General features: G+C 43.7%; 3 protein-coding genes across 3 annotated transcripts; all 3 read right to left on the bottom strand.

Moving 5' to 3' along the window:
• Positions 1-826: 826 nt before the first annotated feature.
• On the bottom strand, positions 827-1948 carry dnph1 (2'-deoxynucleoside 5'-phosphate N-hydrolase 1). The gene is made up of 4 exons (XM_044046541.1): positions 1453-1948; positions 1304-1375; positions 1101-1211; positions 827-999 (listed from the first exon to the last, which is right to left on the bottom strand). The coding sequence occupies exons 1-4, from the start codon at positions 1586-1588 to the stop codon at positions 881-883; spliced, it is 438 nt and encodes a 145-aa protein (XP_043902476.1). The 5' UTR covers positions 1589-1948; the 3' UTR covers positions 827-880.
• An 886-nt stretch (positions 1949-2834) lies between these two features.
• yipf3 (Yip1 domain family, member 3) lies at positions 2835-6892 on the bottom strand. Its single transcript, XM_044046674.1, has 9 exons — positions 6615-6892; positions 5173-5382; positions 4984-5090; positions 4862-4907; positions 3907-3999; positions 3669-3800; positions 3444-3557; positions 3237-3360; positions 2835-3154 (listed from the first exon to the last, which is right to left on the bottom strand). The coding sequence occupies exons 1-9, from the start codon at positions 6684-6686 to the stop codon at positions 3033-3035; spliced, it is 1020 nt and encodes a 339-aa protein (XP_043902609.1). The 5' UTR covers positions 6687-6892; the 3' UTR covers positions 2835-3032.
• Positions 6893-15729: 8837 nt separating this feature from the next.
• Positions 15730-16324, bottom strand: LOC122782139 (eosinophil peroxidase-like). Its single transcript, XM_044046352.1, has 2 exons — positions 16185-16324; positions 15730-15911 (listed from the first exon to the last, which is right to left on the bottom strand). Exons 1-2 carry the CDS (start codon positions 16279-16281, stop codon positions 15730-15732), a joined length of 279 nt encoding a protein of 92 aa, XP_043902287.1. The 5' UTR covers positions 16282-16324.
• Positions 16325-16631: the final 307 nt, after the last annotated feature.

The following is a 16631-nucleotide window of genomic DNA, read 5'->3' as shown; positions in this document are numbered from 1 at the left end:
AGAAGTTGGAGGTCACCGCCGAGGTCACCACGTTCATTGAGAAATTGGAAAAAAAAACAGACACAAACTCAGAAAGTCAGCATTCCCAAAATAAGATTCCAAGATGTCGCCACTTGTACAAACCCTTTAACGTTAATTTCACAATGAACAAGTCAAAAACATCGTTTTATTTGTGGAAATGTTGCCATGTTTGTGTAAACAAAACCTGTGTTGCACGTTAACATTGGCCATCCCACGATACGTTTGTCTGTGGTTTTAACATTCCACAGTTGGCTTGACGTTGCTCTCAGTTTCAGACTTCTGTTGTAAACGCAGCTAGTGAGTGGCTAACTGAACGGTTAGCTTAGCTGTTGGTTAATCAATTAACTAAGTGATTAGTTAAGTAGCTAGCTAAGTGGCTAACTGTGGTTAGTTACGTAGCTAGCTAAGTGATTAGCCAAGTAGCTAAGTGCTTAGTTACGTAGCTAAGTGGCGAACTGAGCATGTAACAGTTTTTAGCTGAGTCATTGGTTGTTAACACAAAATGCTTTGTCATGTTGCTTTATAGTCAGACGATTGCCATGGAAACCATCAATATTAATGTATGTGTCCTCCAGCTGATATTCATCGTCCACTCTGAATTATTTAATTTGATCAATAATTCATCAGTTTCCTTTTTCATGTTCAGCAGCTGAAGCCCCGCCCCCTACAGGTCACAGGTGTGTGCGTGTGTGCAGCCTCCTGCTGGCGAACAGTGGAACAAATGAGTGGTTAGTTGAGCATGTAGCTATGTGATTAGCTAAAAGCTAAGATGGATAATAATCAATAATCCAGAGACCGATCAGGGTGTGTTTGAATCAACTTTATTGATCATTTTAGCAGTGACAGTGTTTTGGCGTCTTCATGTCTGCTTCATGACTGCAAAGAACTCATCCACGACGTCCTCCATGTCGTCCTCGCTGTAGTCTTTGACCACGAAGAGTTCGCCATCGTGAGCTCCACGGATCATGGCCGACAGAACTGCGCACACACACAGGAAGTTAACATTAGCATGATAGCTTTGTGAATGTACTAATGTTTGTGTCAGAGCTTAAGGGGGCGTGGCCAGCATTTGACCTCACCGCGTCCCGATGCCGGCCTGAACAGACACAGGGTTTTCTTCTTCATGTCGACGACGCGGCCGAGCTCATAACCGACGCCGAGGGACGGCTGCGTGACCTCAGCCACCACCGCTGTGAGGTCACACAGAGGTCAGAGGTCAGTCACAACACACAGTTAAAACTTAGAATCACTGATCAATAATCAATGATCGTCGCTCACTCACCGTCAGACTGTCGCAGCCAGTCCACGTCTCGGTCATGGATGAACCTGTCAGCTGCGTCTGAGGCGTCCTCTCCTGTCCAATCACAGCACAGCAGCTCAGTGACATCACATACCTCATTTTAATGTGTGTGTGCGTGAGTGACCTCTGACCTCTGTGTGTGAGCTCTGCACTGCTCACGTGTTCCGTCAACACGCTGCCGTAGCTCTGAAGCTTCTTCACGATCTTCTGGTAAATGACGACGTCCTCTCTGCCGCCGCGGATGCTCCCGCAGAAATACACCTTCATCCTTTCTGTCAGGTTCAGGTTCAGGTTCAGGTTCTGTCTCCTCAAGTTCAGGTTCAGGTTCTATCTCCTCAGGTTCAGGGTCTGTCTCCTCAGGTTCAGGTTCTAGTTCTATCTCCTCATGTTCAGGTTCAGGGTCTGTCTCCTCAGGTTCTGATTCTGATGCTGGTTCAAGTTCTCGTTCTATATCTATCTCCTCAGGTTCAGGTTCTAGTTCTATCTCTTCAGGTTCAGGTTCTGTCTCCTCAGGTTCAGGTTCTTTTCTATCTCCTCAGGTTCTAGTTCTATCTCCTCATGTTCAGGTTCAGGGTCTGTCTCCTCAGGTTCTGATTCTGATGCTGGTTCTAGTTCTAGTTCTATCTGTAGCTCCTTCATCTCCTCTTCAGGTTCAGGTTCTAGTTCTATCTCTTCAGGTTCAGGTTCTAGTTCTATCTCTTCAGGTTCAGGTTCTAGTTCTAGTTCTATCTCCTAAGGTTCAGGGTCTGTTTCTGACCGTTTCTCCTCGTTGCTGCCGTTTCCCGCGCTGTGAACAAACGTGGTCACATGTTTTTGTGTCATGTCCTGCCCCGCGCGTGGTCTCGCAGGTTTGGTTTCCTTCACTGTGATTGGCTGAAATCGCCATCGGTCTGTGATTGGTCCACGCAGGAGGAGGAGGGAGCCTGCTGAGGGGGAGGAGTCACCTGACAGGCTGCGCTCAGGGCAGGCAAATTATGTAACATGTCATTGAGCAGATGCTTTTATCCAAAGCGACTTACAATATCGGTCTTATCGTCTTAACCACTGAGTCACTCCACCCACGTACCAACATGGTGTGTTTCAAAATAAATCTGACTGAGTTTCAAAGTAAAACAAATTATTTACTTCTACAAACTTTCCATTTTCCTGTCATGTTTTTCAAAATAAAGTAATTTTAACTTTACCCCTGTTACGACTTGGTTTCAAAGTAAAACAAATTATTTACTAATATAAAATAAAAAAAAAAAATTAACAATCTCTCTAAAGGTGTCAAATCTTCAAGAAAATAAAGTCGGCGATTTATGAGAACAAGTCGCAGATTTATAAGATTAAAAGTGACAAATCTACCATTTAATCTCAGAAATCTGCAACTTTTTCCCCTAAACATTACCCCCATCCCCGGGTCTGTATTATTATTTTTTATTAATTTACTTGGTCCTAAATACGCCGTTGTAGAATTTTTATTCATATCAAACAGAAACTTTTTACAATAAAACAAAGATTTTCTCTGTGATTTAAACCAAAATCCATAAAGTTTATTAGAGTTTTGTACAGAAACTATAAATACATGTGAACATGAAGCTTCACCACCGTCATGACCTTTGACCTGTGACTATTCTTTTACCAGGTAACCAAAGATAAACATTTACACAAAAAAAGAAACACATCTCCTTCTCAAGGTTGCCGACGGCGTCTCTGAGTGGGCGGGTCCTCAGTGGGACATCAGCGTCACTCCCAGGCTCCGCGCCGTGGCGTTGAGTGTCAGCTCAGGCACATCTCTGGCCACCCGCTGGATCGGAGACAAGTTGGGTCCTTCAAGAGTGTCGAGCAGCCCTGAAACAAGACAGGAGGTCTCACCCTGACACAATACAACGACAGGAGGTCTCACTCTGACACTCAGGTGTGTGTCTCTCACCTTCAATGATCTTGTGGTAGGAGAAGTGCAGGTAGAGCAGGAAGAGCATGTGCAGCAGAGACAGCGTTCCACAGAGGAGGAGACGCGGCGTCTTACCAACCGTGCGAGACAGAAGAGCTGCCACCTGATGGGGCGGACATACAGGAAATACAGCTGAGTCTACGGCGTGAGGGAGAAGAGGGGGCTGATGGGAAGTGTGGTCCTTACCATGCGCAGGGTGGACAGTCCTCCCACCAGCAGCCACAGGACGTAGAACAGGAAGTGGAAGTGGATGTTGTAGGTGACGAAGAGGACGACGCAGTGACCGAACAATCCGTAACCCTGACAACGGCAAACAGGAAATAATGTTCACACAAAAAAAGGGAAAAAGAGTACAGTGTGTACTGTGTGTGTGTGTGTGTGTGTGTGTGTGGCTGCAGTGCCAGCACTGACCAGCAGGGACAGCATCTGCAGCATGGTGATCTGAGCGTTGACCAGGTAGGCCAGGAAGTAGATGAAGGAGGAAACACCGAGCCAGTAACCGAAACATGTTCCTATGGCTGTTCCCATCAGAGTCCCCTCCCTCTGCACAGCACAGAACCAATCAGAACCAACTTAGAACAACAGTCTCAACCAATCACCACACTCCGTGTGTGTGTGTGTGTGTGTGTGTGTGTGTGTGTGTTCTTACGATGACGGTTCCTGAAGTCTTCATCCCGTGCAGCAGGATGGCGACGAGTGTGAAGACCAGCATCAGAGGTCCGTACAGTTCACCTGCGATCTTCTACACACCAACGACAAACGTTCAGAGAACGCGAACAACGAGGCCACAAAGTCGCGACGTCACCTACGAAGTCACCCCAAATTTCTTTGTCCACAAAATAACGACAATAAAGGCTATTCTACGACAATCTGGACCTTCCCCTCAATCACAAATTGGCCGACACCAGGTTGACTTTTTTTTGCAAACAGAACCGTCACCTGTGACCAGGCTCCTATTGGACGACACCAGCTGTCAATCACAATGGTGTTCACTCGTCACTTTCCCTGCTGGAGTCGCCCCCTGGTGGATATTCACTGTATTCATCCTTCATGATTGATTTCACCAAGGAAACCTTAAGACTCTTATTATACTCACGATTTACAGTAAGCTTTTAATCTGTCAATGAAACCTGCGCAGTTTCAGGCTTTTATTTTGAAGTGTAGTAGCATTAGCCAGGCTAGCATACTGCTGTTGACGTTTATAGGACGTGTTTTGAGGAATGCAACATTTTTTATGGATGACGATATTATTTGCACAAAATTGGCAGTATCGTCTGATATTGCATTACAGCTTATTATGGGATATCGCCAAACACGCTCAGATCCCAACACTACAGCACTCAAACGGAAGCTGAATACGCTGCTTCCTTTCTAGCGCCCTCTACAGCTATTATTGTTCATTATTGTTCATCTCTCTATGTATATATATATACATACATAGAGAGAGATATATATTATTGTATATCTGCTGCGACATGAGAATGAAAAATGTGTTAATTTCACAACAGAAGAAAGTAAAATGTTTCTGTACGAGGGCAAACTTCTACAAGGATCAAAATGTAAACCTCTTCAGGTGCTGGTGGAAACAGGAAGTGCACGTTTACCTGTGGGAAGTTGATCATGCGGACAGGTATCATGGACTCGATCAGCCTGTCAGACAAAGAGCAGGTCACAGACAATACAAGCAGGAAGTCACAGACGATAAACAGGAAGTGAGCGGTCCTACCTGCTGCGGACCTGGATCGGCTCCACGTCAAAGTACGGCCTCAGTATGTCGATGTTGGCATAGAGGTTAAAGGCTTTGGACGCCTGCCGCTTCCCCGCCCGCCACACCTGCACACAGGTAACATCAGGTCAGTGCAACAGCGAGGGCAGGCACTTCTCTGACTCCGCCCCCTCCCACAACAGTACTCACCTCATCTGCCACCTGTCGACCCAGCTGACCTTTGATCCCCTTCATCCCCAGGAACTCTCCGTCCTCCGGGCTGTCGTCGTCAGCGGCGGCCGCCTCCTCCGACACCTCCTCCTCCTCCTTCATCCTCTGGTGCATCTCGCCCATGTCCTCAAAGCTGGAGCCCGACGTGTCGTCCATGTTCTCCATGTCTATGACTGCAGCGCCACCACCCTGCCACACAGAGCTCCTGAACTCACTCACCGGTTTGATTGTTTGAAAAGTGTTTACATTCAAAACACGATATTATCACACATGACCAAAAATTCCCATAAGTTTCCAATTTGGATATTTCCTAAATTTCCACTAACATTTATAAGCGTTCTACTTACCAAGGACTGGGAGTGAAGTTGGGGACAATATCTTTAATGCAAACGTATTTCAGGATAACCTTTGTTAGCACTACCAGTCCATTTACATGTTATTTAGCGCATGCAAACATTGTAGCGACATGTGCAACACAGACATCACAACATGTCCAATGCAGACAACGTAACATGTCCAACGCAGACAACGTAACAACATGTCCAACGCAGACTTCGTAACAAGTCCAACGTAAATAACGTTTCCAACGCAACAACGTAACAAGTCCAACGTGACAACATGTCCAACGCGACTTTAACAAGTCCAACGCGAACAACATGTCCAACGCACTTAACAACATGTCCAACACAGACATTGTAACTACATGTCCAACGCAGACATCATAACAAGTCCAGCGCAGACAACGTAACAACATGTCCAACGCAGACATCGCAACATGCGCAGACATTGTAACAACATGTCCAACGCAGACATCGAACAACGTGTCTAACGCAGACATCGTAGCAACATGTCCAACGCACACATCATAACAAGTCCAACACAGACAACATAACAACATGTCCAACACAGACATCATAACAACATGTCCAACGCAGGCAACGTAACATGTCCAACGCAGACATCGTAATAACAAGTCCAACGCAGACATCGTAACAACGTGTCTAACATTTGTATGTATGTTGTTTTTGCCCGCCTTTAGGGGGCGTCCAAAAACAGCCCTCAACTCGAATTTCCACCATAAAACTATGCGAAAACAATACAATTAGTTTATTGTAATAATATCGTGAATCACAATTACATTTTTATCAGAATAATCGTCATATAGTGTTATGTGGACACGTGACCCGGGACGCGGTGTGTGTCAAACATAAAAACAAACCGAGCAACACCCGGAAGTATAAATCTGACACACAGCTATCAATAATTATAGTTATTATCGGTGATCGACTACAGCAGCGGTTAGGTCGATACAGTGGTCACGAGCGTTGTGTCATTCACATCATAGTTAAGTAGTTAACTGGCTGGTTAGTAGGTTCGTGTAGCAGTTAGCTGGTAGATTAGCTGTTAGCTTGTTAGCTCACCTGGACGAGGTTGTCGTCGAAGCTTCCCCACGGTTCCGTGTTCGTGTTTCTGTTCCCGGAGCCCGCAGACATTTTCCCCGCAGTGACAGCAGCGCTTTATCCGGATATGAAGCGTGTTTGTCCCGGGTCACTGGCAGCGTGGAAAACGTTCCCACGCGTGTCTAATTTACCTCAAAACCGACCGTCCTGTCACGTCAAAGATCCAAAAATACGCAACAACAAAAAAACACTGCCGCCGCTGAACCTCTGATACGCACGCACAGTGACGTCATGATGTTCAGTGCGGAGCAACGTGAAGCCGGAAATTAAAAACTTTATTTTGAAAGTTTTAAACGAAAAGGAACAAAAACATTACATAATTTTTACTGCACACGTTTTCGAACAATAAACCTTATTTTCTTCACTTCAATAATCAAGCCAAACTTTATATTTCATCTATTTTATTTTTATTTTATTGCTGCACAGTTGCACAGTGGGGCTTGTTGCAAAGTCATTTCACTGGGGGGGGGGTGCTTGTACATTCATGTGACAAATATAAATCTTGAATCTTGAAATCTTGAAAATAAAAGCTGAAAAAATAGAAAAGCAATTAGAACTTTGTATTTATTGTTGTCAAAAACATGGTTGTATGTTAAAAATACGACCATAACAAGGATTGAGCATGATATATTGCATACATATATATATCTTGCACGTATTTCCATGCTACAAACGGATCCGGTCCAGCCTACATCCAGGACATGATCAAAACCTACACCCCAGCCCGCCCACTCCGCTCTGCATCGACAAACCGGCTCGCTGCCCCCTCACTGAGAGGATCGCAGAGGCACTCGCAGAACTCGAGACTGTTCACTGTCCTCGCTCCCAAATGGTGGAGCGAGCTCCCCATCGACATCCGGACAGCTGAAAGCCTCCACATCTTCCGACACCGACTAAAAACACATTTCTTCCGACTCTACCTCGACTAAGACGACAAAAAAAAAAAACAAAAAAAAAAAACTTGTACATCGCACTTATGACTAGCACTTCATAGTTTGATCTAATTGAAGCTCTTACTTACTTCTAGCTCTTATTTGTACCCAAATGTTTAAATGCACTTTTGTAAGTCGCTTTGGATAAAAGCGTCTGCTAAATGACATGTAATGTAATGTATGTAAAATATGTGATACTATACATACGATATATGTACTAATACATATTAGTACATATATCCATCATCTACCGCATTATTATATATAAGTATGTTATATGTATACATATATATGTATATGTGGTAACTTCAGTACGATTGAACCACTCAGAATAATCGTAGTAATATTTATTTATTGTAAGTAACATAAATATCAAGATACCACGGTATATATGTATATATATACATACATATATATATACATATATGTATATATATATATATATATACATACATATGTATATATATGTATATATATATATATGTATATATATATATATATATATATACATATATATATATATATATGTATGTATATACATATATATATACATTGTTATATATACTATGTATATATATATGTATATGTATATATATATATATATATATATAAATATGTATATATACATACATTCTATAAAAAGACGAATTTTAATTGCAGTTCAAAGTTCTCTCTCTCGTCTTCTCTCAGTCTTACCAGCAGGGGGCAGGGTCATTCTTTGACCTTTCACTTCTCGCGATACTTACGCCACATGGCTGTTTTTTGTGCTTGTGTGACGTAGGCAGTGACATTAGGTCCTGGTCGTTGAGAATCGCCGGATTTTTCTTTAAACGACAGTGCTGTGGAACGTTTCTCCGCCGAGATTCTCTATGACATCGAAGTCGCGGATCCACGGTCGAGCCTCACGGTGAGTGAAGTGGCGGCGGTGACGCGTAGATGACCGGGATGACCGGGCTAACCGGGCTAACTCTGTTAGCTCCGCTATAGCAGAGTGAGCGCAGTGTGACCGCTGTATGTTATGTGTGTGTCAGCTGGCTGCTTTGTGATCACCAATGAAATCCAGCTGTTAAATTAACGTAACATTGCTAACCACGCCACTCTAATATAACTTCAACCATTAGACGATTTAACGCATCAGGTGTCTATTTTTTACAGATTCTATCTCACAGTTAAGATTTAACTCGACTTATTTTCCCCTTTGTATGATTTAACGCATGACTAGCGTCGCAGATGTCAGGTATTTCCCCTCCTTATCTCTTGAACTCGGTCGACCTGACGGGTCAAACTTTGCTGAAAACAACACCTGGTGATTGTGTGTGTTTAAACAGCTGCGTGTCACGTCCTTTTCATGGTATTTGATCAGCTGAGTTATCAGTGGATCGATTATTAGCTCGGTCGTCTCGCTAGCTCGTGAGAAAGTGCTGTTGTGGTTATGACTCCGCCCCCTCGGCCTATGCTCGCGTGTACGTGCGGGCAGACAGAGTGTGATGGCGGACAGGCGGAGCCCCGCTTCCTCATTCCTCTCTGAGCTCTGACCGAACCGCGGCGGCTCTGATCGACCACCCTCAGCGGCGGAGCCCTGAACCACAGACCGACTGTCGGTGCTGGTTCGCGGTCTGTGTGTCCGCGTCATGAGGTATGGTACCGGTATAGGACCGCGTGGGCGCCATCTTATCTTCCTCACGACTCTACAGATGTTTGTGTTTTAGTTTCTGCTCAATAATTAGTTCACTTCGCGTAGATCGGAACAAACAAGGGATTTAAATCAAACAGTTTCAAGAAAATAAGAATAAAAAGGCTCAGGATCAATCAGATAGTAAAGATAGTTTCACTTGTGAGTGACTGTGGTTATTGTGTGGTCAGTGGTCATTTCCTGCTCAGTCAGAACATTCGAGGAAAGTTTTCATGCTGTCATTTTGTCCTTCTGTTGTGTTAATGTTGTGATCTTGTCAGAAATCCAGGATAACAGAGAAAGTCAGACTAGATTGAGTCCATCTTACATTTTATGTTTCACAAAGGCCAAGACAGGTCCTTCAGATATTTATACGTTAACGTTAATCAATATGGTTATTTTCATAATGGATTCATCTGTCTATTAATTGAATACGTATTTGGTCAGTAAAATGTCATAAAATGTTGATCAATGTTTGTCAAACCTGGCAATGATGATGCCCTTAAAATGATTCATAGAAAATATTCAAATTTAGGAAGCTGAAAACCGATTATCGATCAAAGAAATTGTTGACGATACAGTTAGTAAGTTTAATAGTTTAAGAATCTACTAAATGATATTGAAGCATGTTTTTTCAGATGTGTATATTATTATTGTCAGGATCATTATGAGTGTAAATCTTCTCATACTTCCTCCACGCATGAAATGGAAATTTTGGGAACTCAAGTCACATTATATAAAAACAACACTGTGGTGTCTTCATTCAGCTGTAATTATGTTATTATGTCAGAGACGATGCTTCGAAAGTACAGTCGTAAAAACTCAACACGGAGCAACTTTTGAGTCAATTATTTTACACACAGTCATTTCCACCACCCTTAGTTCACTCCGTCTCTTTGTCACGTTGATGATTACAATCAGACACAAAACAAGGGCAAACTTCACTGAGCTGCTTCACTTTATGATCGTGTATACGATGCTTATTGTTACCGGGTTATGGATTCATGTGTTTGTATGTTTCTGTTTCACCTCGTATCACTGAAGAACAACAATGTTTTTCCCATTTAAGATTTCGTTTATTTTCCCCACCTGTAATCCGAGTGTCCCCCAGAAAACCTGCTGAGCCTGGTGGTAGGCGCTGCTCGGGTGGCCAGCTGTGTTTTTGAAAAAGAAACATGTTAAAAGTTGACTGGAAATTTGAAATTGTAAGACATTTATTGACAATACTTAACCACCAACTATAGAGTCTTAAAAAAAGGCACACTCTTGAAATACTGTTTTAACAAACACAAAACAATACAATTAAAATAAATAGTATCAATTGTTTTCACTTAAGTTAAATCCTAATTAAGGCCCTCTTGTCAATCTAAAAAAAGAAAGAGAGAGAGTAACATAACACACACCATTTATAGTGTTTTGAAAACTTTGTCAACTCCACAAAATATATATTTCAAATAATTTCCCCGAAGTTTGGAGAAGTCATTTGGCAAAAACAAGCAAGGCTCCATCATTTGTATGGTGGGCAGTTTGATGTTTTAGCAGCGAGTAAAGGATTTGAACCCTCATGCGCCATGTTAATCAAAGGCTCCAGTGATTGATGAGCCTAGTACATGACAAACGTGAAAGCTATTGCATATTTCATAATAGATATTTCATTTTAGTCAGCGTAATATATTTACATTATTTGTTTACTTTTGCTTGCTGCCATCTCAATGCTAGTGCGATGGTGTAGAGTTTGTACGTTTGAAAGCTCTATATATTGTCTAAAAAAATCTTTTTAAAATAAATAATCAAGCGATGCTTAAACTAGTGGGGGGGGCAAGTAATAATAATAATGCACTGGGGGAAGCCCTGTGTAATGTAAGTCAATGAGTAAGTACAATAAAATAGATTAGAATCACATCACAGTGATTCTAATCACTGTTGTTTTAATGTTGTCGGCTGTGCTTGTTGGTTTGGCGGCCGACAGTCGGAGCAGAAGGTGCTGCGTAACTCCAAGGTCAAACAGAAAGTGCTGATGCTGCTTCTTATCAGCGATTTGCAGACTACTCCTCTGCCTCCTTTAGCGATAAAAGTACTTGTAAAAAATGTAGCTTACTGGCTAGGGTGGAGGCGAGGCTTAGTGAGGTAGAAACTCGGCTCTGCACAATAAAAGCTAAATCAGTTAGCCAGTCCCCTGTAGTCGGTGCGGACCACATAGCATTAGCTCCCTCAGCAGCTCTCGTGTAGCCGGGAGACAAACAGGGCAGCTGAGTGACTGTCTGCAATAAGAGGCGTAGTGTTAAGCCTAAGAGTCCTGTCCACCACCAACCTGTTCACACCTCAAACAAGTTTTCCCCTCTCAGCACCACACAGACTGAGAAACCAACTCTGGTAATTGGTGACTCCATCCTGAGGAACGTGGAAATAGCGACGCTAGCGACCACAGTCAGGTGTTTTCCTGGGGCCAGAGCGGGCGACATAGAGTCTTATCTGAAACTGCTGGCTACGGATAATCGTAAATTTAGTAAAATTATTATTCATGTTGGCAGTAATGACATCCGATTAAGCCAATTGGAGGTCAAAAAAAGTTAATGTTGAGTCTGTGTGTAGGTACGCACAATCTATGTCGGACAACATAATCTTCTACTCTTCAACATAATCTATGTGAATATTTGCTTATTAATGGCCTGTTTGAAGATTTTCAGTCAGGTTTTAGATTAAACCATAGCACAGAAACAGCACTAGTTAAAGTTAGTAACGATCTTCTCTTGGCTTCAGATAATGGTCTAGTTTCTTTACTTGTCCTGTTAGATCTTAGTGCTGCATTTGACACAATTGATCATAATATTCTATTGCAGAGATTGGAGCAGACTCTTGGGATCTCAGGTGCTGCCCTCTGCTGGTTTAAATCATACTTATCTGATAGATTCCAGTTTGTTCATGTTAATGATAAAGCCTCACTACAAACAAAAGTTAATTGTGGAGTTCCACAAGGCTCAGTGCTTGGGCCTATACGTTTTACCTTATATATGCTTCCTCTAGGGAACATTATTAGGAAGCACAACATACACTTTCATTGTTGTGCAGATGACACACAGCTATATTTATCAGTGAGGCCGGATGAAATAAATCAGGTTATTCAACTCCAGGAATGTCTCAGTGACATTAAGTCCTGGATGACCTGTAACTTTCTACTTTTAAACTTTTATACTCGGCCCTAAACACCTCAGAGAAAAACTTTCTGATCATATTGTCACTTTAGATGACATCACCATGGCTTCCAGTTCCACTGTAAGGAACCTTGGAGTTATTTTTGACCAGGAAATGTCATTTGATTCACACATAAAACTAATTTCCAGAACAGCCTTATTCCACCTGCGGAACATTATGAAAATTAGAAACATTCTGTCCTTACAGGATGCTGAAAAACTAGTTCATGCTTTTGTTACATCTAGATTAGATTACTGTAACTCCTTATTATCAGGATGTTCCAACAAGTCTCTCAGAACCCTTCAGTTATTTCAAAATGCTGCAGAATGAATTCTGACAGGAAATAGAAAGAGAGACCATATAACTCCAGTGTTAGCTTCTCTACACTGACTCCCCGTACAGTTTAGAATTCAATTTAAAATCCTCCTCCTCACGTACAAAGCATTTAATGGTCAGGCCCCTTCATACCTGAAAGACCTAGTCTTACCTTATCACCCTAACAGACCACGTAGGTCACAAAATACAGGTTTATTTTTGGTTCCCAGACTCTGTAAGAGCAGAATGGGAGGCAGAGCGTTACCAGGCTCCTCCTCTCCTGTGGAACCAGCTTCCAATGACAGTTCAGGAGGCGGAGCCTCTCTCTGTATTTAAAGTTAGACTTAAAACTTTCCTTTTTGATAAAGCTTATAGTTAGAGCTGGTTCAGGGAAACCTGGACCATCTCTTAGTTATGCTGCTATAGACCTAGACTGCTGGGGGATTTTCCTGTGGTGCACGCACATTCACTCTTTTTATATGTCATTAACCTCGTCTCTTTCTCTCTCTAGTTTGTGTCTTTCCTTCCTTCCCTCTCTCTCTCTCTGTATTCTCATCTTGCAGGTTGCAGGATCAAGATCCAGTTTTCGAGGCTATCTATATCATATATATCATCACCATTATTATTGTGCTATAATTAAAAGTCAATATCATTGACTGTATAAACTTGTAACTTGATACAGTTGTTGTGTATCTGCTCCTGGTCTCTCTCTCTCTTCTGTCTCTACCTCATCTCCCTCTTGTCCTTTCTCTCCCCCCTTTCTGTCCCCCATTTTCTTTTCACCCCAACCGGTTGAGGCAGATGACCGCACATCTCTGAGCCTGGTTCTGTCAAAGATTTCTTCCTGTTGTCTATGTACAGTGCCTTGAGATAATGTATGTTATGATTTGGCGCTATACAAATTAACTGAATTGAATTTAATTGAGGGCCACGTGGTGGTGTAGTGGTTAGCACTCTCGCCTTGCAGCGAGAAGACCCGGGTTCGAGCCCCAGTTTGAACAAGGGCCTTTCTGCATGGAGTTTGCATGTTCTCCCCATGTGTGAGTGGGTTCTCTCTGGGTACTCCGGCTTCCTCCCACAGTCCAAAAACATGCAATGTGGGGAATAGGTAAATTGGACACTCTAAATTGACCGTAGGAGTGAGTGTGAGAGTGAATGGTTGTTTGTCTCTATCTGTTTGTGGCCCTGCGATGGACTGGCGAACTGTCCAGGGTGTACCCCGCCTATCGCCCGATGTAGCTGAGATTGGCACAGCACCCCCCGCCACCCTCTGGTGGAGGATAAAGCGGTTAGATGATGACTGACTGACTGAATTTAATTGAATAGTACTAACCCCATTCGGCCCGGCAAAAGATGTCACAGTTCCTGTTAAGGTCAGCGGTAAAATCTGGGAGGCATTGGTAGACTCCGGGAGTAGTCACACCTTTGTTCGCCATAGTTGTGTTGAGACAATGCACCTCACCCGGGCAGGAAAGGTGAAGGTCCAGTGTAGTCATGGAGATGTGAGTGAAGTGAGTGACGATAGATGGTCAACCGTACTTGCTCTTCATATCCTGGGACAGAATTTTCTGGTCCTTGCGGATATATTGCAAAGTAATGATACTAGTGCTACTGACTATGCCACAGACTAAAGCAGAACAGGATCAAGCCCGAACCTTGGATGAGCTACCTTTCCAAGTAAGAAAAGGGAGGAAATTTAGGGCGGAGCGTAGGCGTGATAAGGTTAGGGGCACTCGTTTGAGTAAAACACTCCCTTTGCCCCCTGTGGGGGAAGAGGAGCCATTTGATGCTGACTTGGCATCAAATGCAGACAGCTGACCCGTCCCTTCAGCCTTTGTTTGACAATGCTGTGACAGCCGAGGAGGCTGACGGGTTTAAAGTCCAGGGAAAGGAGTGCCATATAGTGAGAGAGCTTTATCGTGTCAGTGAAGAGGGAGAGCAGTTGGTGTTCCCATGCACATTGAGAAGCGCAGTGTTGAAGACAGGGCATAGTGTACCTTGGGCTGGCCACTTGGAGCAGCAGAAGACATTAAACAGGATAGGCAACAGGTTCCACTGGCCAGGGTTTTATCAAAATGTCATTGACTAGTGTCAAGTAACATCTCGGTCAAATAGGGGGACCAGGGCCCCACTAGTGAACCTCCCCATTGTTGATGTGCCCTTCACACGGATCGCTATGGATATCGTGGGCCCCCTAGACAAAAGTAGAGCAGGTCACAAGTATATCCTAGTGATCTGTGATTACGCAAGTAGATATCCCAAGGCCTTTCCCCTAAGGAACATCAAGTCGAGGCAGATAGCCAACTGTCTAATTCAGTTATTTTCCAGGGTGGGAGTACCTAGTGAAATAATTTCAGCTCCAAGTTTCTAAGCCAGGTATACAAGCTCCTAGGTATTAGGGGTATTAGAACTACACCATACCAACCACAGACTGACGGCTTGATGGAGTGCTTTAACCAGACACTGAAGTCCATGCTCTGCAAGTTTGTCAGTGACTCTGGTTCGGACTGGGACCAGTGGCTACCATACCTCTTGTTCACCTACTGAGAGGTCCCTCAGGCTTCGACAGGCTACTCACCCTTTGAACTGCTGTTAGGGCAGTCAGTGAGGGGACCTCTGGATGAACATTGTGAACTATGTTCTGCGCATGAGGGACAAGCTGGCGCAGCTCGCCACCATGGATTGAGACAACATGATTAAGGCACAGGCACAGCAGAAGTGATGGAATCATCCTTGTCAAAAACAGACAGGAGGTCTGTTTTTGACAAGGATGGTTCAGCAGAGGTTGTCACGGTACCTTACCACAGTGAAATAAACGTGGCAAACGAGGCAGTAGACCAGCAGCTGCTGTGTTAACATGACCTAAAGAGTATGGTGTGGGAGTGAGTGGGTATTTCCAGCCATGTGTTCCTCTGCCACATGCAACCACACTTGAACCTGAACTATCCCTTGTTTATCAATCGTTTCAGTAAATACCTGGAAGTCCATGGTCTCTGCCTCTCTGCATGTTGAGAGAAGACAGATCTTGTGCCAACTTGGAGGAGAATTTAAACAACTTCTCCCTCATCTCATCAGACATCATGTGGTCCTGTGAGTTCAGCTTGGCCTGGCGACCCACCAGCCCCCTCAGGACTGGGTCCACACCACCTACGGAGCAGGGGCAACAATTTTATTTTCACCCAACCTTGCCATGATAAGATCTAGTCTCACGACTCAAGCCGTGCGTAAGTGGGCGGTGAGACACAAGTAGTGTTAATTGGCGGAGCTGTGCACAACCTGCAACCAGTGTACTTTGGGGGGTTAGCCCACAGTTTCCCACAGTCGCCCCACACAGGCATGTTTGCTGGGGTCACCTTCTGTCGCTCAACACACTTTGATCAAATAAAATCAAGCTTAAGACGTTGACGATGTTTGTCGTACCTTCAAAGATGATCCTCCATGGTGTGAATAAGGACTTGTGCAGTGGTGGGCTGGGGTAATCTTTGTGCTCCTTGTATTCCTCGTCAAGGCGGAACATGAAGGGTTGAAATGTCGTGTGGCCAAATCGGAAGGCAGCTGTGGCGAACACATTGGCGATGCTGGGGTCCACGTTTTCATCATAACCAGGATAAGTGGACAGCAGCTTGTTAAACATGTCCGAACCAACAATCAGGGGCAAGTAGTCCCTGAAGGTGAGAATCTGAGGAACAAAACAGGTGTTAAATTAGGTTTCCCAGCCAGCAAACACTGATCTTTCAATCTGTAATGTCAGATTTGTTTCTTGTCTCAAACCTGGAAGTATGCTCCCATGATTTTGCGGGCCTCATGGTAGAGTCTCTCTCCTTTCCAGTGAGGATTGAGTTTAGCGAGGGCGTGTACCAGGCGGTT

The sequence above is a fragment of the Solea senegalensis genome, linkage group LG15 (assembly GCF_019176455.1).
Source record: "Solea senegalensis isolate Sse05_10M linkage group LG15, IFAPA_SoseM_1, whole genome shotgun sequence".
Lineage (NCBI taxonomy): Eukaryota > Metazoa > Chordata > Actinopteri > Pleuronectiformes > Soleidae > Solea > Solea senegalensis.
This window is presented reverse-complemented; position numbering and strand designations above follow the sequence as displayed.

Excerpts from the sequence above, each read along its gene's own strand:
- dnph1 (XM_044046541.1), bottom strand. The coding sequence starts at position 1,588 with ATGAAGGTGTATTTCTGCGGGAGCATCCGCGGCGGCAGAGAGGACGTC. Across the intron at positions 1,212-1,303 it reads CTGGCTGCGACAGTCTGACG|CGGTGGTGGCTGAGGTCACG; the intron begins GTGAGTGAGCGA and ends GTGACCTCACAG. Across the intron at positions 1,000-1,100 it reads CAGGCCGGCATCGGGACGCG|TTCTGTCGGCCATGATCCGT; the intron begins GTGAGGTCAAAT and ends GTGTGTGCGCAG.
- yipf3 (XM_044046674.1), bottom strand. The coding sequence starts at position 6,686 with ATGTCTGCGGGCTCCGGGAACAGAAACACGAACACGGAACCGTGGGGA. Across the intron at positions 3,558-3,668 it reads TGCAGATGCTGTCCCTGCTG|GGTTACGGATTGTTCGGTCA; the intron begins GTCAGTGCTGGC and ends TGCCGTTGTCAG. Across the intron at positions 3,361-3,443 it reads GACTGTCCACCCTGCGCATG|GTGGCAGCTCTTCTGTCTCG; the intron begins GTAAGGACCACA and ends CCGCCCCATCAG.
- LOC122782139 (XM_044046352.1), bottom strand. The coding sequence starts at position 16,281 with ATGTTCCGCCTTGACGAGGAATACAAGGAGCACAAAGATTACCCCAGC. Across the intron at positions 15,912-16,184 it reads ATGGAGGATCATCTTTGAAG|GTGGTGTGGACCCAGTCCTG; the intron begins GTACGACAAACA and ends CCTGCTCCGTAG.